The sequence below is a fragment of the Callorhinchus milii genome, unplaced genomic scaffold, assembly GCF_018977255.1.
Source record: "Callorhinchus milii isolate IMCB2004 unplaced genomic scaffold, IMCB_Cmil_1.0 Scaffold16, whole genome shotgun sequence".
NCBI lineage: Eukaryota > Metazoa > Chordata > Chondrichthyes > Chimaeriformes > Callorhinchidae > Callorhinchus > Callorhinchus milii.
This window is the reverse complement of record NW_024704757.1, coordinates 14,363,455-14,384,014: the sequence shown is the minus strand read 5'-3', so window position 1 is coordinate 14,384,014 and position 20,560 is coordinate 14,363,455. Positions and strand designations below refer to the sequence as shown.

General features: G+C 42.6%; 2 protein-coding genes across 2 annotated transcripts; one reads left to right on the top strand and one right to left on the bottom strand.

The window, feature by feature from the left end:
- Positions 1 to 293: 293 nt before the first annotated feature.
- On the bottom strand, positions 294 to 8,154 carry cunh16orf89 (chromosome unknown C16orf89 homolog). The gene is made up of 8 exons (XM_007893797.2): positions 7,726 to 8,154; positions 4,829 to 4,981; positions 4,165 to 4,315; positions 3,220 to 3,337; positions 2,553 to 2,718; positions 2,010 to 2,114; positions 1,161 to 1,244; positions 294 to 706 (listed from the first exon to the last, which is right to left on the bottom strand). Exons 1-8 carry the CDS (start codon positions 7,895 to 7,897, stop codon positions 612 to 614), a joined length of 1,044 nt encoding a protein of 347 aa, XP_007891988.1. The 5' UTR covers positions 7,898 to 8,154; the 3' UTR covers positions 294 to 611.
- Positions 8,155 to 11,437: 3,283 nt separating this feature from the next.
- alg1 (ALG1 chitobiosyldiphosphodolichol beta-mannosyltransferase) lies at positions 11,438 to 20,152 on the top strand. The gene is made up of 13 exons (XM_007893796.2): positions 11,438 to 11,736; positions 12,991 to 13,068; positions 13,265 to 13,368; positions 13,457 to 13,605; positions 14,040 to 14,129; positions 14,418 to 14,528; positions 14,838 to 14,959; positions 15,859 to 15,897; positions 16,265 to 16,324; positions 16,821 to 16,931; positions 17,387 to 17,501; positions 18,095 to 18,170; positions 19,200 to 20,152. Exons 1-13 carry the CDS (start codon positions 11,457 to 11,459, stop codon positions 19,332 to 19,334), a joined length of 1,470 nt encoding a protein of 489 aa, XP_007891987.1. The 5' UTR covers positions 11,438 to 11,456; the 3' UTR covers positions 19,335 to 20,152.
- Positions 20,153 to 20,560: the final 408 nt, after the last annotated feature.

The window sequence follows — 20,560 nt, the reverse complement described above, 5'->3', positions numbered from 1 at the left end:
GGGGCATTAAACCAAAGGTGTTTCTTTTCCCAAAACTGGAACTGCCACGGTCCCTAAAAGTAGCTCAGTAAAGTTATGATGGGGGGTGGGGGGGGTAAGCAAGTAAAGAGTAAGCCTGAAGGACATTCAACGCTAAGCTTTAAACACAATGAGAACATTCACACTGGATCAGCACCAAGTTGCTCTGCAGAGGTTGAAAGTGGGCACTTTCTCTCTGCTTCAACATAGCCTGGTTAGCAATAACTTCAACTCAGTGACCGTATGATGTAAAGCCATAAAAATACTGTATTGTGCCCAATTTGTTTTGAAGCGCATTTTTTTTTTTCTCTCCCCTCTGTTATTAGCAGCTCTACCTCAGCCACCAATATATGAGAAAGGGAAGATGAAATAGCTGTTCACCATATCCTAGGACGTACATCAGCGACTAACTAATGTTTTTCTGGGAATCTGAGACGCACATAATTGTCAACGCGTTGGGCACTAACAAGACCAAATTACAATAGAGTACTACCACGAATAGGAGAGGAAACCAAGTGTACACCTTTGAGGTTGATACAGACACAGCTAAAACTAATGATTCAGTGGAATCCAAAGAACAAGCAATAGTGTTGCTATATAACAGTAATGTTCTGCCTTGTTCCATAGAAGCGGAGGTAACCCCCGAGGGCAGCTACAGCAACAGCAGTCATGTGGCTTGAGCAACCACCTGGAACACAAGCAATAGAGACGTTTTAGGTACAAGCCTATTTCTGGTTTATCTTTCAGAAATCCACAAATAATAATACTTTCCTGTTGGTACAGCGCCTCATCGGGCCATCGAAACATCTCATCGTGATTCCTAGAATTCACTGTCTGGTGTAGTGACTGTTTACGTTGTTGTTGAATGTGTGTGTTTGTATAAAGTCACTGTTATTAATAGCACGTACAGGAGTCAAAAGATCCAATACAAAATTGCATTTGTAAAGCGCCTTTCACGTCGGGAAGACTTACCAAGGCCTGAATAGTCAGGGATTAGGAACCGAGCGGGTTGGGTGGGGGTTGGGATCAGGGAGGGTGGAGGGCAGAGCGGGTAGGAGGGGGGGGCGGGGCGAAGGCACGGTCGAAGAGGAGCGTCTTGATATGCAACTAATGCAAACATGTTTAGTTTAAGACGGGCTTACCTTTCAACAATTTTTCTCTCCTTTTTACTCGCTTGTGTTCTGTCAACTTATACGGTTCTTTCACTGATGTATATGCAGAATTGTCTAATTTCAAACCACAAAACATCAGGTGTACATTGTGAGCGCAGTGCCTTTAACAATACTACACAGTACACAGCTTCGTATTTTCCCAATTATGGAATAGATGTTTTGAGCCACATTTCACTAATCTCTCAATACTCCAGGCTCTCGCAAGTGCACACACGTTATTGTCTGACCTGTAGAATTGGTAATTGAACTCCACTATCACATCAATGGCTATAAGAAATATTCGTTGTGGTTAATCTTGGAGTCTAATCTCTCCATCTAATTAAAGCATTCACTTATTTATTGCAGTGTTGGAGGATTGAACTAAGAGCAACAATTAGCTATGCAGTGAGCTCTTGAGCCTTGAAATGAGACAGATCAGAGGGAACCTTATAGAGGTAAATAAGATTCCAGCTACGATTGAGAAAGTAAACCAAAAATAATGCTCCCAATGCAGCAAAACAAGAGGACGCAAGTTTAGAATACATATCAGGAAGTATTTCTTTCTTCGCGCTTCAAACCAGAACTGAACAAATATCTGTTTGTGAACAATATTGAGGTTATAGGGAATAAGTATAGTTTGAGATATATAACAAAAATGCTCTGATGGATAGGACACAATGATACCTGTTGCGGCTCAATTACGTGTGTGTGTGGGGGTGGTGGAGGAGAGAGAGAGAAATGTTGTCAATGGATGGAGAAAAGGACATTCAATGCTAAGTTTTAAACACAATGAGAATCATTTGTGTCTACATTCCCTGTTCATATTTTTAATATACTCACTGGATTTGCCAAAGCAACCGTCTGTAGTTTCCTGCCAAGTCAGAATGTTTTCAAGCCATCGAGTTTCGTAGAACTCCGAGAATCCGGCCAGTCCGCAAACCATTACTAGGAAGAACGATCAATAAGTGTACATGTGGAGTACAACAACAACAGCTTGTGTTTACGCTGCGCCTCCTCGTGCCGGGTAGCGTCCCGGAGCGCTAGACAGTGTCGGAACACGACGCAGAGCAGGGGGGGGATGGGGCAAGAGGAGAGGTGACTGTAGGCATGGTCGAAGAGAAAGGTCTTCAGGCGTGACCTGGGGGTGGGGGTGGGGGTGGGGAAGAAAGGGGGCAGATATATATTATCGGTACAGTTACTGATCTTTCATACAGAGCACCATTAGCTTCGCTGCACTTTAAGTTAGCTTCACATATTGAACTTCAAAGATTTCAGAAATCCTTCTGTAAATTCTGTTCTCTGTCCCCACCTCCCGCGCCCCCCCTCACCCTAGCAGAAATCAGCCTGATCATAAGAGTCCGTCCACAGACTTAAGCTACTTACTGTTTTCCACAAATAAATCGTGCAGGTGCAGTGGAAAGTCATTATCTTCGATCTGCAGGTTTCTTTGCATGATATTGGAACAGAAGATCGTTTTATAATCCTGGACAATGAACGAAACGTGCGATTCTCTCCTGCGCTGAGCTCCCAGAACGTTTGAGCACTTTTTCTAGAATTTTGGAATGGAAAAAATGTTCATTCTGGTACCAGTGAAGGAGAGGTGGGTTTTCTCATGGAAAAGGGAACAAAGCTTGATTTTTCCCATGCTTAAATTAATTACATGGCTTTGAGTTAAACTCTTAAAGTATCTTTAACAAACTGCACATTCATATTCCCCATAAATCAATACTTTAAAGCTCGCTAACTGTCTCCGAACTCAGATACAGTTAGCCATAATCATAGTGGACCCAATTTGCAAAATCACAAATGAATTAGGCCGAACATCCATATATTGAATTATTTAATCACAATTTCCTTAAAGGAGACTAAATATAAGGTAAAAGTAAAGCAGAGGTGGAAATTTCGACAGATCTATTTAATCGCTTAACAGTACTTAACAGAATTAGAATGCAGAAATCGCTATAAATGCACAGGTAAGGAGAGTGACAGGTAATGGAGGCAAAGCAGGCTGTTTTCCAGTCGCAGTCAGTAAAAAAAAAGTCTTGCTTACTAGTTCGGCGATGAGGAAATACAACAGCTGGTGTGAAATGGAATAATCTGGGCAACCAAAAGCTGTCATCAGGTTCCTGCAAGTACTGCTGACGAGGCATGGGAGCCCATAATCATTCCTATATTCAACAGAATGGATAAACATTAACAATCTTTTCAAAGCATTTGGAAAACAACAGCAATCCATTGCTGGGAGCTCGTAGACCAGCTCACTGTATTGTCTCAGCCACTTAGTTTGATTTAACTTCACATTGTTACATCTGCTTTCACTCTATAAACTTCTCGATAAAACTATGGCCCGAACGTAATTGCTGAACAAAACCACTCTGATTAGATGCATCCTTTCAAAAGATATTTAAACCTAATCTGTATTCATTTTTCTGGGTATTAAATCCTACGCTGTGTTATTTGACTTCTCTTTGGAGTTTACGTTTACGTTAAGACAACGCCAATCAACACAATGTGCTGCTAGCAGCGCTCGAAAGCCCAGGAACACCACAGGAGGAGCAAAGCAAGAGAGAAAATATCTAAAGGACAAGCCCTCACAAGAGATGTTTGGAAGAAGAAGGCTCTCCGGCCCATTGAATCGCATCCTTACACAAAACCCTCCCTAACCATCTTCCCATCACAACATCAAAGAGAGATACGAATTTACTGACGTATCAGAAGGCCTTTTGGGGGTAAAAGTACTTACATAAGTAAGTATTTCAATGGAGAGAACTGATATAGCTGGAACAGTACATTAGTTCTGCCTTCTCTTGAGTGTATTCACCCACAAAACATACGGTCACTAGAATTTACAGTATATTCTGTGAAGCGCTTTGAGACATCTACAAGACGTGATAAGGCGCTATATCAAATGCAAGGATTATTATTGTTATACAGTAATTATGATTAGTGGCCATAACGTCAGCCTTTTGTAGAAATTGAGCAAGACGGAACATACCAAGTACCCAGCAGTTGAGTCATACACTTGTCACTGATATCTTCAGGAAAACACTCTGTTGCTCTCGACTTAAGATAAACCAGTTTGGGGTCTGTTTCTTTCCACACCGGATCGAGAGTCCAGAAATCAGTGTTTAGTAGAGGCTCAAAGGCTGCAGGAAAATTAAGAAAATACTTCAAAGTTAAAGCAGCTTGAATTAATCGCCAATGAATTACTAATCCCCCCTCTTCCCTTCCTGAAACTATTTGACTTGTTTTTCCTTCGACTGGTTGGTAGGTTTCACCCACACAACATACAGTCGATTCATTTTACAGTACATTCTGTGAAGGGCTTTGAGACATCTCGAAGACGTGATAAGGCGTTACATCAAATGCAAGGATCATTATTATTACAGGCCCATGGAATGGTAAACGGTAGAGATGGTCTATTGGGTTGTTAGGATAAAGCCATTGAGGACACTGAAGTCACTAAAACCAAGTTAATTTTAAATACGGTTTAATTTAAAGAAGGCATCCGCTAAATGTAACAATCTACCTATTGTGCCCATGTTAATTTATGTTCATCAAACACATTGATGTAACATTGAGTCTGCTCAGTGCAGGTAGTTTGAGTCAGACCTTTGTTAAATCATTTACGATTAGAGGCTCATTGGAGAAAGTTTTACCTTTGAAGTACTTGGGGTCGTTTGCTTTGAGTTGCTCGATGGCTTTCTCTGCGAGGATTTCCAGTCTTGCGAGTAGGTCAACCACCTTTGTACGTTGTAAGACAGCTTCGTGTCCTGAAATTGACCAGTGCTTTAAAGCATCTTCCAGCTGAACTGTGAACAAAACAGTGTTGCTCATGTAAGATCAAACACAATGATGAGTGTCAGTTCTGGGAGAATTTTAACTGTCGCACATTTTCGCAGAAGGAAAAGTTGCAAAACCCACTGATTTTTTAAGAAGGTTTATTATTACCACAATTTCTTCTTAGGAAATATTTTTAACATACCGTAAATGTCAAGGAATTTGCTCTATCTGTGAAAGTAAAGAACTTAGCGTCTATCTGCAACAGACTTTCTGGCGTTTCGTGCTTTTATTTTACTTTGCAAAGAACATTTTAATCAGACAAGAGACAAGACAGACTCTCATGTGAACTTGGGGAACATTTTATTTGTGTTTTCACTGCTGCTACTTGCCACAGAGTCTGTAGATTTCAAACAAAGGGTTGCGACTTCATCTTGGAGCCCAGCGATCAGAAGAAATTGACCGACCAGCTGGAAATCACTGGTTGAACTTTTTCCGTTGGTTCAAAAGAAATAATCGCAGAGACTATTGAGGACAAACAGTGGCTACTGAACTGTGTCTTAGCACGAGTCAGCACCTCCGGGAGAGAAGAGAACTGGGAACATTCAACAACAACAACTTGCACTTATATCGTGCCCTCCACGCAGGGTTGCGTCTCAGAGCGCTTCACAGTGGCGGAGCCTGTCTCCGAGCCGGGAGACTTAATATCTCTAAAAACAAGAAAAAATGCAGGTAGCTGTACTTTTATAAAGTTTCCTTTCCTAATTTGATCGTATTTTGGAGGGAAAAAATAATTTCTTACAACAACAAAAAATCAATAATCCTACGAAAATCAGACATTAGAACATTGTCATCGATAAAGTACAATTTTGAAGTCTATTTATATTGAAGTATTAAATTATATATATTATATTTATATAAGTATGATATTGACATTGAAGCATTAAATTATATTTCTAATTGTTTTATCAGCAATTTAAGACTTTCTTCTTCCGGCACTCCCAAAACAAATGAAGGAATCTGTTCTACATTTAACTAGTTATGGCTTTTCGCTACCACTTCATGCTTTTGTTATCTTTTATTGTCTCCAAAGCCATAGACTCAAGAAAACATTTATTGTCTCCAAAGCCATAGACTCAAGAAAACTTTGATCTAGACGATGCAACGTCTACAGTCAATTCCCCTTTTTTTATTTTGAGGCATCTCAAAGACCTGATACAGCGCTGAAACAAATGCAAGAATTATTATTATTATTGTACGAAACTGAGTTATGTTTTAAACTCTCTTGATAAGGCGCTGTATCAAAACAAATCAGGTTATGTCAAGCAAACAACTCGACATATGAAGGGAAGATCACTGCTCTTCCATCCGTTGTCACATAAGGTGGAAGGGTTTTATTTGCTTTGTGTAATAAAGGCGTCTCTGTTGATCGCACTCTCCCCTCTGAGTCAGAAGATTGTGGGTTCAAGCCCCACGTTGGGCCGGTCCAGGCTGACCATGCAACACAATGCTGAGGCAGTGCTGCGTTGTCAGCGGTACTGTCCTTCACATTGAAACCGAGGTCCCATCTGCCTGTTCAGGTGGATTTTAAAGATCCCATGATACATTTTGAAAAGAGAATGCATTTGGATATTGGACTCTAATTTAGCTTTGGTACCATCTGCCTTGTGATTTGGATGGATGTAAAGTGATGGGTTTCCACTCTGCCTCCTCCCGCTGCTTTTCCAAAGGAATGCAAAGTTTTGCTCCACATTACTTTGGCTTAAATTCCCTCTTCATTCAAATGCCACATTCAAATTAAATTAAATTAAAATTGTTGCCTCATTTTATTGCTGTGTAGCGGATATTGCTGGCACAAATTAGCAGCTGCTTTCCCCTCCAAAGCACTAACTTTCATTTCTAATTCCATTTCTAATTACACCCACAAAATACACGGTCAATTCACTTTGCAGTGTAATCTGCGAAGCGAGTTGAGACGACGCAACGACTTGATAAGGCGCTGTATCAAATGCAAGGATTATATTATATTTTGTAAAGTGCTTAGAGATGTCTGTTTCATTTGAACGCTGCTGCTGCGTATTAAAACAATCTTTAAAGAGATAGCCCGGCACACACGTACACATTACAATGAGTCCTAAATACACACAAAAACACAGACATTTTTCTTTAATTTGGTAGAAGGTTCGTATTGTAGTTTTGTATGGAGTCCCACTGACTTCCGATTCTTGGTAATCAGAATACTTCTTGTTACGATTGCTATTGATCTCATTTTACAAGTAAAAGCTGACCTTTGTAACTTGCGATGGAATAGTAAAACAACATTGCGCAGCATCCTCTATATATGAATGTGGACGTACAGTGTTTAAAACAGGATGGTTATTTGTTTTACATTTTTACTTGACCATATCAATCTCTTTTGCCCTGGTATTTGCTAATACACATACGGAACAATCTATGATCATTCAACCGTGGTTAGCAACATGCTAGTATGTACGCTGTGCCCCATAAGGCTGTACACAGTTCTTGCTTGCATTTGCCGGCAGATTTTCTTTAAAGTCACATCACATCTCGATTTACCTTTTGATCTTAATTGCGTTCGTTTGCCCGTTTCGAACGGATGCTGTTTTAAAACACAAGCGTTCTCTGCAAACGTGTCGCCACCCTAGTACATTTCACATGGCTTTCATTCCTCCTCCTGTAGCTGTGGCTTTTCTCTCTCTCTCTCTCTCTCGCTACACAAGCTTAGAAAAAGCGCAGAGGCACTTGTTTGATTTACCGTGCAACAGACGATATCCCACCACCCCGTCCAAATTAATATTGTCGTATTCGCTTTCGAAGAACGAAGTTGCCATGTCTAGAGATGAAATCACATCGTTCAGCTTATCCTCCTCGGCAGAGAGGCGATTTAGCAGCAGGAAGGCAGTCAACAGAACCAGAGAAACATTCATACTTGCTCCTCAACCTGATCTCAAGCTGTTGGCTCTTCAGAGCCTGGTGGATATATCAATCCCCACCCCTCCTTCTCTCTCTCTCTCTCTCTTTCTCTCTCCAGGGATGAAGTTTGTTTGGCATGAACGTTAAGGCACAGTGGGGTTTAGAAGAGCTGTGCCACTTCTGTGTCTCATTCCAGTCGCTGCTCGATTGTGTTAGGATTTATATTTCATGTATGATGTTAGAATCGTGATAGATGTTGTGAACGGGTTAACTTCTAGATTAGGTATGAGCCAACCGGACACCACCACTGGAACTCGGGGGCCGGACTGAAACTCATGATTGATAACTCACGGTCACGTGAATGTCTCACGCGTGGGCTGCAGCTGCGCGCACGCACCGCGGGATGTTCGCGTGAACCCAGCGTGACTCGGGCCAGGTGATCCAATGCCTGCCCCAAGATTGGACGGACACAGGTTCAAGAACGCCGTGCCAAACCAAGATCGGGGCGCCCAGGACAGTACCTGCCGTGGATGGACGACCGCGAGCTAGAAGGCAGAAGCAGACCACCCCGAGGAGGGCTCGCTACACGGCGGCATTGCTCTGTTGGTGAATCGATTGATTGCGTTCACTTGCCCTCGCCCATCGGGAACTTGAACGGATCCTTGAGCTTAAATAAAAAAAAGCCACTCTGGTTGCAAACAGCAGTTGTGCTCGATTGAAACTCGCATTCTTCAGTTCTCACAGTTGCGTCTGTGTTTGCTTCACGTTTCTCCATCTGTTCTGATCAAAGCTGCCCGGCGCCGAGTAGAATTATGTGGATTCCCAAAAGATAAAAAGCAAAGGATTCTGATGTGCAATATATATACTGTATTACCTCAAATATACAAGGTTCTGCTTTAGGTATCAGGGCATTCCAGCAGAGGGGGGGGGGGGTAAATGCTTATTATAATAATCCTTGCATTTGATATGGCGCCCTGTTGGGTCATCAAGAAGTCTCAAAGCGCTTCACAGGATTTGCTGTGAAGTGTAGTGACTGTGCATTTGTAAATGTGTTCTGTGTGTACATCTGTACCCTGCTAAATGTAATACTTTTACACGAGGGGAGACTCCATAATAGAACAAGGCTTGTACTGTGAATCACTGGATTTTATTATCGTCCACAATAATAATAATCCTTGAATTCGATATAGCGCTTTATCACGTCTTCGAGACGTCTCGAAGCGCTTGACAGAATATACTGTTACTTGTAGTGACTGCATGTTGTGGGCGAAACGCGGCAGGCTACTGCGCACAGCAGCGTCCCACAAATAGTCGTGGATTTTATCTAAGTGACTAATTTACCTATTTTAAACGCCAACCTGTAAGAGAGGGCTGTAATTAAAGTAAAGAGTTCTCCTTCTCGGAATGTTATTCTCATTAGCACTAATGACAAGATAACCAGAATTTTATGGCTCCAAGGTGTCAAAATGAGAGAATTAACTGAAGAGGTGAACTCTTCACACTCGTGTACATCAGGACTCGAAAGGACCCTCAAAATTCCCGTAAGGTCAACACATAATCACCTAAGCGTGCATGTTAGGGATATAAAAGTGACCGGATGAACCGGTTTGGGAATACGATTGGCTAATCGAACTGTGAACCCTTAATTGGGTAAATTAACATCTGGTTCCACCCTTTTGTCACAGTTATCGTGCACCCAAACTTTGGGGTATAAAAGTTTCAATTCAGTCAACCTTTGGCGAGCGAGATGCCCCAAAAAAGGAATGCCAACCCCCTCCCGCAGAAGGAAAAAATTACGATTTACCGAATGATTCTCGGGAGTTAGTCGCCACTAGATATGAACCATCTCAATATAGATTTGTCATAACTGTACCTGAGATTGTTACCATCGTATTTATGGGTTAAAGAAATAAACCATTACTGGCGTGATCGCTGTCTCACAAGTAACCTCCAACCCCGTCCACTCCGCCGCAGTGATTTTTCCATGACTCAAATTTAACCGGCAGCCCCCAATTCCTCCCCCCAAAAAAAACCAAGCCCCGACTGCTGCAGTTTTCAGTGCGTTCGGTGAGATCAGAGAAAAATAATTCGAAGAGCGGGACTGCAATGCCACCTGCTGACTTGCATTTAACTTTGCAGTGTTTCATGAAACACGTACGCGCGCGCGCACGTCAAGAGGGCAATCGGGAGCTTCAGCTCGAAATAACGGTATCGCAAACCGTACGCGAGTCAGCACCGAAGCGTCCAGGAACCAGAAAAGTAAGGCTATTAATTCTGGTGCGCAACACGACAAGAGACGTTCACGTTCAGCTCCCGGTTCAGGGAGCGCTCTTCAATGCTTTGCGCAACCGCGTTTTTAATCGGATCCGGAATTCAAACCTTTCAAGTCGCTTTCACCACTTAAACCCAACGGAAGGGCTTCACAAAACCGTACCAACCGACGCGACGCTGACCGGGATCGCCGCGCACGAGCCAAACCGAAACACGGCCCCGACAAATCACATTTGTGAAGCGCCTCTCACGTCGGGAGGAACGTCCCGACGTCTGGCAGCCGGCGGCCCCCGACGGCAACTCGGGTCCATGTAGCGCCCCTCGCGCAGGATAGCGCCCCAGAGCGCTCGACGGGCGGAGCGCAGCGCGGCGCAGCGCGGCTGTATAAACGCACGCTGCTGTTGTCTCTGTATTGGGACGATATTGTGGCGCAGTCCGGGAGGAGCGTTTTGCTGATTGTTTGTAGCTGCATTTCAACAACAGACAGAGGCAGTGACAGAGGCACCACCACCCCCCCACCCTCACACCCCCCCCCCAGACACCCCCCCCCAGACACCCACCCTCACCACCACCCCCCCACATTCACACCCACCCTCACCCCCATACCCCACACACAAACCCACCCACACACCCACCCTCATCCTCACACCCCCCCCACACCTCCCCACCCCCCCCCCACACACACCCCCCCACCCCCACCACACCCCCACTCCTACCCACACACACCCACCCTCATCCTCACACCCCCCCCCACACCCCCCACACACACCCCCACTCACACCCACACACACCCCCCCCCTCACCCCCCACACACACACACTCACCTCCCCATACCCCGCCCCCCCCACATTCCCCCCGACCCCCAAACACATACCCCACCCCCCACACACACAGGGCAGCCGCCCCTCAGGTTCAGGCTGTGTGAGTGTGTGTGTGTGGGGGGGGGGGGGGGTGAGGGTGAGGAAGTGAAGCCGTCTCCATGGTGACAACGCCTCGGGAGGGGGGGAGAGGAGGGGAGGAATAAAATCTCGCGAGGTTTAAGGGGACCGGGATGACGTCTCGCGGTGTTTGAGCCGAGGCCCGCCCCCCAGTGGTGAAGTCTCGCGGTGTTTGAGCCGAGGCCCCGCCCCCCAGTGGTGAAGTCTCGCGGTGTTTGAGCCGAGGCCCCGCGCCCCGTGGTGAAGTCTCGCGGTGTTTGAGCCGAGGCCCCCCCCCCAGTGGTGAAATCTCGCGGTGTTTGAGCCGAGGCCCCGCCCCCCTAGTGGTGAAGTCTCGCGAGGTCGGGGCCGGGGTCCGGTTGCCATGGGGCTGAGGCTGGAGCTGTCGCTGCTGTTCGCCGCCGGCGCCGTGTGCGGCTACTCCCTGACCTGCCTGGGCCTGCCGCTGCTGACCGGCCTGGTGCTGCTGGGCCTGGGCACCTGCCTGGCCTCCCTGGTCTGCCACCGGGCCTGGGGCAGGGCCGAGCGGGCCGGCAAGGCCTGTGTCCTGGTGCTGGGCGACCTGGGCCGCAGCCCCCGCATGCAGTATCACTCCCTGTCGCTGGCCAGGCACGGCCTCGCCGTCACCCTGCTGGGCTACCCTGGTGAGTCAGTCAGTGGCCCACACAGTGCTGGGCTACCCTGGTGAGTCAGTCAGTGGCCCACACAGTGCTGGGCTACCCTGGTGAGTCAGTCAGTGGCCCACACAGTGCTGGGCTACTGTGGGCAGTCAGTCAGTGGCCCACACAGTGCTGGGCTACTGTGGGCAGTCAGTGAGTGGCCCACACAGTGCTGGGCTACTGTGGGCAGTCAGTTAGTGGCCCACACCTGTGGGCAGTCAGTCAGTGGCCCACACAGTGCTGGGCTACTGTGGGCAGTCAGTCAGTGGCCCACACAGTGCTGGGCTACTGTGGGCAGTCAGTCAGTGGCCCACACAGTGCTGGGCTACTGTGGGCAGTCAGTCAGTGGCCCACACAGTGCTGGGCTACTGTGGGCAGTCAGTCAGTGGCCACCAGGCTTTTATTTTGGGGGCCGGCGGTCAGGCCGGTGTGTTGACGCGCGGGGAAACTCATCATCAATCAATCAATCAATCGATAATAATATTCCTTGCATTTGATACAGCGCCTTTATCACGTCGCCTTCACAGGTTAGACTGTATTGTGGAATTAGACCCCACAGGAAGGAGGCCATTCGGCCCATCGTCTCCGAGCCGGCGCTTTGAGAAGAGCTTCCAAGTCAACCCACTCTCTCTCTCCCCACTTTGCAAGTGAGAGACCTGAGTTAAATTCCAGGCAGAGGGCGAAACCTCGGGCAAGTTTCCTTACTCCACACAGAGCCTAATAATAATCCCTCCAACACCAAAAACAATAATAAATTGGTCATTTTCAATCTACGACTGTTTGTGGGACATTGCTGTGCGCAATTGGCTGCCGCGTTCGCCCACAAATATACAGTCAATTCACTTTACAGTGTGTTCTGTGAAGCGCTTTGGGATGTCCTCCCGACGTGAAAAGCGCTATATCAAATGCAAGGATTATTATTATTATTGCCCTGATCAACCCCACTCCCCCGCTCTCTCCCCATAGCCCTGCAACCTTGTCCTCCCTAAATAATGATCTACTCTCTTAAAAGTTGTTATTGAATCGGCTCCCACCGGGCTCTCGGGCAAGGCATTCCAGGAAAGTGGAATGAAGTTTCACCCACAAAACACTGGTCAGCCAATTGCGCACAGCGGCATCCCACAAACAGTCGTCCAAACCGACCTGAGGTTTCCACCTGCACGTGGGAATTCACGAGATGGATTGGTTGGAACGACGTGAGCTCGACATTGGTACATAATATCTGAATTCTGTTTGCAGGTGCGAAACCCCATCAAGACGTTTTATACAATGAAAAGATTAAGATTTTTCACATCCCTGAAATAACAGCGGTTAAATGTAAGTTTTATTGCGTTTACGTGGTAATTATAGGACGTGTGAAGGTGAAAACTGAGCTTGAAGGACAGTTGTAAAAATCTAGTCTATTTTGCATGGCAAAATAATTTGTCTGTGAAAATGTGAATGCGATTAAATCACAAGTTTTCTGTATTTTAGGACACTGCAGAATTTTAGGTTTTGCCTTTCTATTTTATAGTTGGACCAAGGATTTTCCAGTACGGTATCAAAGTCTTTGCACAGACCATACAAATATGTTATAGTCTTCTGAAGATTGATGCACCTGCATACATTCTTCTGCAGGTAAAGACCTCATACATGTTTTCTTATATTATGAATCGTTTAGATTACGTACAAAGATTTATTTTCTTGTCTTTGCAATTGCTAACAGAATCCACCAGGCCTCCCTGCTATAGCAGCTGCGTGGGCAGTATGTTTGCTGAGAGGTAGTAAGCTTATTGTCGACTGGCACAATTATGGTTATACCATCATGCAACTAACACACGGAGAACGTCACCCTATTGTTCTGATCGCCAAATGGTGAGTATAGTTTTTCATGTGCATATTTAAAATTATATTAAGTATTTGCTGTTATTGCTTATTTCATGCTTCATTTCATGTAACTATCGTGAATTAAATTATTGAAAATGAGGTGATTCCAAAACATTATAGTGGAATAATATATTACAAACCATTTGTTAACTTTATTTTCTGTAATATTGATCTTAAAATTCTGTAATTAATATTTTAATGGAGAGAAAGTCATGCGCTGTAAACACACAGATAAAGCAATTTTAGGAGTGTCAGAATTGTTTTTGTTACAATTGGGAGAATTAAATAGTTTGTATTTCTATACATGGCGCAGCCTAGTTGTAACTCACTTTGATTGATTCAGTTATAATGCAATTGCAATGTAGATCTCATTCACTGAGCATTCACATATGTTCTGAACCCGCATTTGTTTTCAAAACTAGGTATGAAAAGCTTTTTGGAAAATTCTCCAATTTTAATCTATGTGTTACCAAAGCTATGCAAGAAGATTTGAAACAAAATTGGAATATTAAGTGAGTGTTACAAACTTTCCTAACCTTTGCACAAGTTTAAAAACTCTTAACTGTCTTCAATCTTTCTTCATACTTTGTCATGATTTGTTTTTCGTCAATGTACACATTTGTTCTATTCCTTAAAAAAGGAATCATTGTACAGTAGTTTTAATCGTATCACAAATCCGTGTAGCCCTATATAACCTCCACGTTCAAGTAGAAACTAATTTTTCACATCTTGTTGCGTTTAATGTTAAATTGAATAATCTGCTTGACTAAAGAAATAAAATATATTGTCTTCTCTCAAAGAGCAATCACACTGTATGACTGCCCACCGCCCATCTTTAGAGAAACTCCACTGGAATTGCAACATAAGCTATTTAAAAAGCTTGCCTATGAGTATTCCCAATTCACAGCAAGGTATGCATGGTATAAAGTACAAAGTACAGAAGTACAAAAATGCTCTAACCAAAACTATGTCGTATTGATCGACACAAAGAAAATATTTTACGCTGAACTGTGTCAGAATATAGAAATATAATGAATATTTGGTCAAGTTAGTTTTTTTATTGTTATTGTGATGACATTTATTCAAATAAATATTGATATAAAATAAACATATTCTTAGCGTTCTAGAAATAAATCTTACGATAAATCTTTTAACAGTTAAAACGCATCTGTAGTCTAATGCCGTACAAAGTGAACATTGTATTTTTGGTGTGAAACTAGGATAGAATGTGTGTCTCCCAATATGGAACAGACTGCCTTTACAGAAATGAACCTCGATACCGGGATTGTTACACATGTACGAGGAAGGCCAGCGTTATTGCTCAGCAGTACTAGCTGGACAGGTCGGTCACAAACTTTTTTTATTCTACACAGCAAGATTTGGCGTTCTGCTTTTCCTATACTTTGCATCAGTACAGCTCCTTGGAGCGCAAGTCAGTTAGTCCAACCCGGACTGTTTTTGTACTCAGTGTTTGCAGTTCTCCTGTTAGTTTGCAGTTTGTCACACCTACTTGTGTAGGTGTGACCCTAACCCAAGTCACACCTACACAAGTAAGGTGTGACTTGCGAAATAGTTTGTAACCAGAGGAAAATATTCAGAGAATTTCCAGGTCGGAGATTAGAGTCTTGAGATTTTACGGCAATAGGTAAAATTCCTTGATTAATATCACCTCCTTGTGGCTGAATAAGGTGTAGCCCAGGGAAAAAAAATAAATCCAAGTGATCCAGATATTCTCCTATAGGATTTACAGCTTCAAAGGAACACAAAAACCTCTTGATTCACAAATTATTTTTCAAGAGTTTCTAAAACTCCTTTTCGGCTTTTCCAAATTTTCAACGTACCTATCACCATAACTAATTTATCATAGCGCACAAAAGTTTTTTTTTTAATCGATTGGGTGAAAACGGCATTGCCCATTTATTGGAATTAGTAATTGAACATTGCACAAAATGGTAACACTTATTTGCTGAGACCATCTTTTGTCAAACCATATACATGGTTAAATGCATAGTGTAGTTTGTTAGGAAATTGCCGTACTTTGTAACTTTGCATAAAAATAGTTAAAGCGCACTTTTAAGAGCAATATCATTTTTTCCCCATACTTGTAAGCTGCTTGCTGTATTAATGTAAATTCCACCAATAATCAACAATGATGGGTTTACGTATCATTTAGATATAATTTAGCAGAATATAATCTGTAACAGTTTATACCAATATTTCTCCCCATCACTTTGATTTCAGAGGATGAAGATTTCTCCATTCTTTTAAAATCGCTGGAAGGTACGTTGTTACAAGGCCTTTATGCACTGTTAATATTAATTAGCTGAAATGCGTTTACTGTGATCAAACTTCTTTTGCAGTGTCACACTCTTAACGATCATATATAAACTACTGTGGGAACTGACCTACAATTTGGAAAATCTTATATGATCTGATCATAGTTAGAAAGGAGTGACGTCAAATGGCACTCTTCGCTCTTGATGATTGAACACAATTTTGTGGTCATTTTTGAGTAGTCATTGTGACAGAAATTGACTGCGGTAATAATCTCTAGATTTCTTTTTGTTGCAGTGTTTTGACAACCATTTTTGAAACTCCGGTATGTTTGTGCAAACCTTTTAAATCTCTGTATTCTGTGCATCCATAGAGTATGAAGGCTTCATAATCGACGGCTTTCCATTACCGTCGCTTATTTGTGTCATTACAGGTAATTGTTCTGTACATTCTATGATAGACTGTTAGCGCGATTTATCATGTTCCAATTTGGTTTATTTCATATTATCAAATAGACGTATTATCAAAATATTTGTATTTTCAGTACCAAGTCCAGCGAGATTAAAAAGTTGGATAACATTTTTTTCAAGTGTACATGCACATGGCTGTCTGCTTTGGATACTCTTAAGCATTTGTTGTGGGTTTTCTGCATGTGTCAGACACCCAGCTGACCAATACAAAAAGCACTAAATATCATCAGGTTTCACAAAGCTTCAAGAGAAAAATTTAATTTCACTTGTCCCACCGCAGACCATCCAAACCAGTTTATATGCAATTCATACAAAAGATTTAGAAGTTTACAGATAATCCCCTTCCTCCCTCCCTCCCTCCCTCCGCCCCTCCCTTCCTCCCGGGGAATGGATTATAATTGCTGCTGTACATTTTTGTGGGTGTGTTTTTTCAATCATTTGATTTTTGGATTTTTTCAGGAAAGGGCCCACTGAAGGAATTTTATAACAAGCTAATAGAAAAAATAAATTTTAAGTACGTTCATATTTGCACTCCGTGGCTGGAAGCAGAAGATTATCCTGTACTGCTTGGTAAGCTTTGTGTGGTAATTATTATACACGTTATCCATGCTTTTTTGCCTGTATCATTTCTCGTTGCCTTTTTGAATTTTATGATGATTTCTCCAGTGGTGCAGTTTGTAGTTCTGACACAGCGCTGCCTCAGTGCTTCGAGATGCTAACCTAAGTGAAGCCACTACAAGTTGTTGTAGTTTTATAAGCCCATGCTCCAGCGAGGTGCACTGCATAACAGGGTTGCCCTGAATGTTTGCGACAGGACTCTGACTCTGTAATTGCACATTGCAACAACATTTCGCCCACAAAACGCACAGTCGCTACAGTTTACAGCATATTACAATATATTCTGTGAAGCGCTTTGAGATGTCTCGAAGACGTGATAAGGCGCTATATCAAAGCAATGATTATTCTTATTTAACACTTAATGCGATAAATCATGTCATTTCATTTTTTTTACTGATCATTTTCAGGCTCTGGTGATCTTGGAGTCTGTCTTCATAAATCATCCAGTGGCCTAGATTTGCCTATGAAAGTGGTCGACATGTTTGGTTGCTGTTTGCCTGTATGTGCAATTCATTTTCAGTGGTGAGTCTAATCCACAGTATTACCTCGGTCCTTCCCTCTGTATTTTCCCCCCACTCTTTCTACTCGGCCCACAGTGCAAGGGGTCACTTTTTGATGGATTGTTGATGTATGTTTACATGTCTTCATATCTGGCACTTTAGTGACTAAATAAAAAAAAATCTAACTGAATAGTTTTTTTGTTGGCTGGGCATTTAGAAGACGGGTTATAAACAGGTCAGGTTATAGCACAGTCGTCAGTCAGCATTTCTGGATCATCACGTTGCTGCTGGCATCGCCGAACGGTCACTGATCTGATGATCATTACTAGCTGTTGCTGCTGATGTCAGGAGGTGATCTGTGCCAGAAACCGGCTAATCGGTGCCAAATGAGTACCAGACTTGTGTATATTTGCGCAGCACTCACTTTTGTATCCTGCTGGTTCATGGTGTGCCCGTGCTATAGATTAACTTGTACACCAGGATCTCACTTACAATTAATTGAATTAATTAATTTAGCAATTAAATTAAATGCCTATTACCTTGGCGTGTTCAATAGTTGCTGTCTCTCTTTCACCATTTAAATCAAACGTGTTCTTTCTGTTTCCTGTTTTACAGTTTACATGAACTCGTGAAACATGAAGAAAACGGTTTAATATTTAAAAGTTCCCATGAATTGGCCGAGCAACTAAAGGTACAGCGAAGGAGTTGACGAATTCAAATGCGGGCTGAATAGGTTGAAACGATGAAGAGTTTCACTCAAAAGCAACCAAACTTAATTTTGTAAACATACAGGGTTTTAGTGCTTTAAAAATCCTTTGTAGATTTCTATGGTGCATTGTGCGTATCAATGCATTTCAATTTAAAACATCCGCAAAGTATTAGCACTTTTTCGCTCGTCGTAAGAAACAAAAGAGGAAAATACCAGACAAAAACCTAGGACTGGCTTGATGGAACTGTGATGGATAGTGTAAGAAAAGGTGATGTTGGAAGAGAGCCTGACACACTGTGGGTTAAGTAACACCTCTGGGCCCTGGACTCGAATCCAGTCCAGACTGATTGAGATGAATGTCTTCTCGCCACTGGCTTATTAGGCTCTAAATGAACTGAATTTGGACAGAATCACGTTTTCTACGTGGGTGGATCCACACTACAACTCGCACAATTTCCCCTCCATTAGCAATAAATTGAGTGTTACTCAAGAGAGGCTGTAAAAATGTTGGTGTGGGTAGCGGAGAAAGTTTACACCTGTTACTGAAATTCTCAAGTGACGTTCCCAGCTCGGCAGACAGCTCTGCCACTGTTAAGCGCCACAAAACGCTACCCTGCCTGAACAACAGCTTGCATTTACACAGCGGACTTCACATGGTGCAGTGTTTTGGAGCGCTTGACAGTCGAGGAGCTTGACGTGACTATGTAACTGCAAGTTGTTGTCATTGCACTTCACTTTGATCAAGACAAAAGTAGAGATGAGAACACCACGTATACTCTCCACATAATTATAAACACTGTACCAAAAAGGTGCAGACAATTCAAGCAAAGTAAGTGGTGTGCAGGATGGATCTACTGCCTGAACTGATTACTGTTCTACTGATATGGCTTAATAGATGGGCTACAACTATATAATCATAGTACAGATTTCTAGTCACACTGTTAGCAAAATACATTTTTATTATCTTGTACTTCTTGTCCATCTTCTAAAAGTCTTGTGTTTTTTTTAAAGCTTCTCTTTACAGATTTTCGCAGTGAAAATAGCAAACTAAGCCTCTTTAAAAGGACACTGAGAGAATCAAAGCAAGTTCGATGGGATGAAAACTGGGACCAAATAGTACTTCCTCTCCTGATAGAAAATGAATGATATATGGGACCACTAATGTTTATAAAATTCTGTTATTATGGTGCTGCTGGAATTCGGTTTGTTGTCGTGACTGACTAGTCTGTGTTGATATTTTGGGCAGTATCACAGGGTGCCTCTGAGGGAGCAGGAGGAATGCAATTTGGGTTAAAGTTTTGAGGTGTTTCGGTGCACATGCTTGCAATGTGCCATGTGATGTATGAAATAGGAGCTGATGAGTGTACAAAAGGGAAGCTTAGCACAAAGATAATTAACACTTGCCTTGATTTAATCAGAGCCTTAATTTAAACAACAAATGCAATACTGTATCCAAACTTGAAATCTAACAACAGACGACTTCGTCTTAAATCGGTCCTTAAGACTTAATTTTGAATGCTATGATTTTGACATTGTTCAGTAAATTTCCCAACACCTGAATTCGTGTTCATCCACATTATAGTATAACAAGTTTATTTTTAAAATGTGCGTTGATAAAATGGAAATGAGGGGAAATGTGAGACTTCAAAGCCAATTTTTTTTGAACTTCAGGTGTTTATAGCAACTGAGAAAACCCTGGAAGCTATAGGCCTTCATTACACAACTCATGATATGTATGGAAATTTTCTGGTCAGTTTTAGCCTTGAGCTTAGTGAAAATAACTAATTCCAATATTTTCTTCAGAGTGGATTATTAAATGTGAAGAGAAACATTTATTTTTNGGTTGTCCGGTAAGTATTTATATTCGGTGGTTTGTATATACCGACGGGTATAACAGATTACTTATTAAAGCATTATTTTGTAAGAACAAAAAAACATAAAACTACTTTTTAAATAAAAAAAATGGCCTTGGACTGACTTTGTTCCCGTGTAAATAAGTCTCAATTCACATTTTGGATACAGCTCTACAGCAATGTTCATTCTGGGTGTAAAGGAAGGAGACTGACTGTATGTGTCTGAACCCCAGTGCTATGCATGGGAGCTCTCTTCTGCAATTTTATTTTCTCAAATGTTATTGCAGTTTCTCTGAAATAACATGAACGGAATAGCATGTTTTTGTGTCAATGTCACTATGTAATGAGTGGTTTTCACACCTGCAATGGTCCCAAGCGTCAGGTTGGCTTGGCTCTTCCTCAGAAACCGAAAGAAAAAAATCACTTTAGCGATGCATCTCTTTTTAATCGCTCTGAAAAAAGCCGCGGCATCATCACAGGCTTAAGAAGGATAACCTGTGCGTGTTGGTAAATAAATGG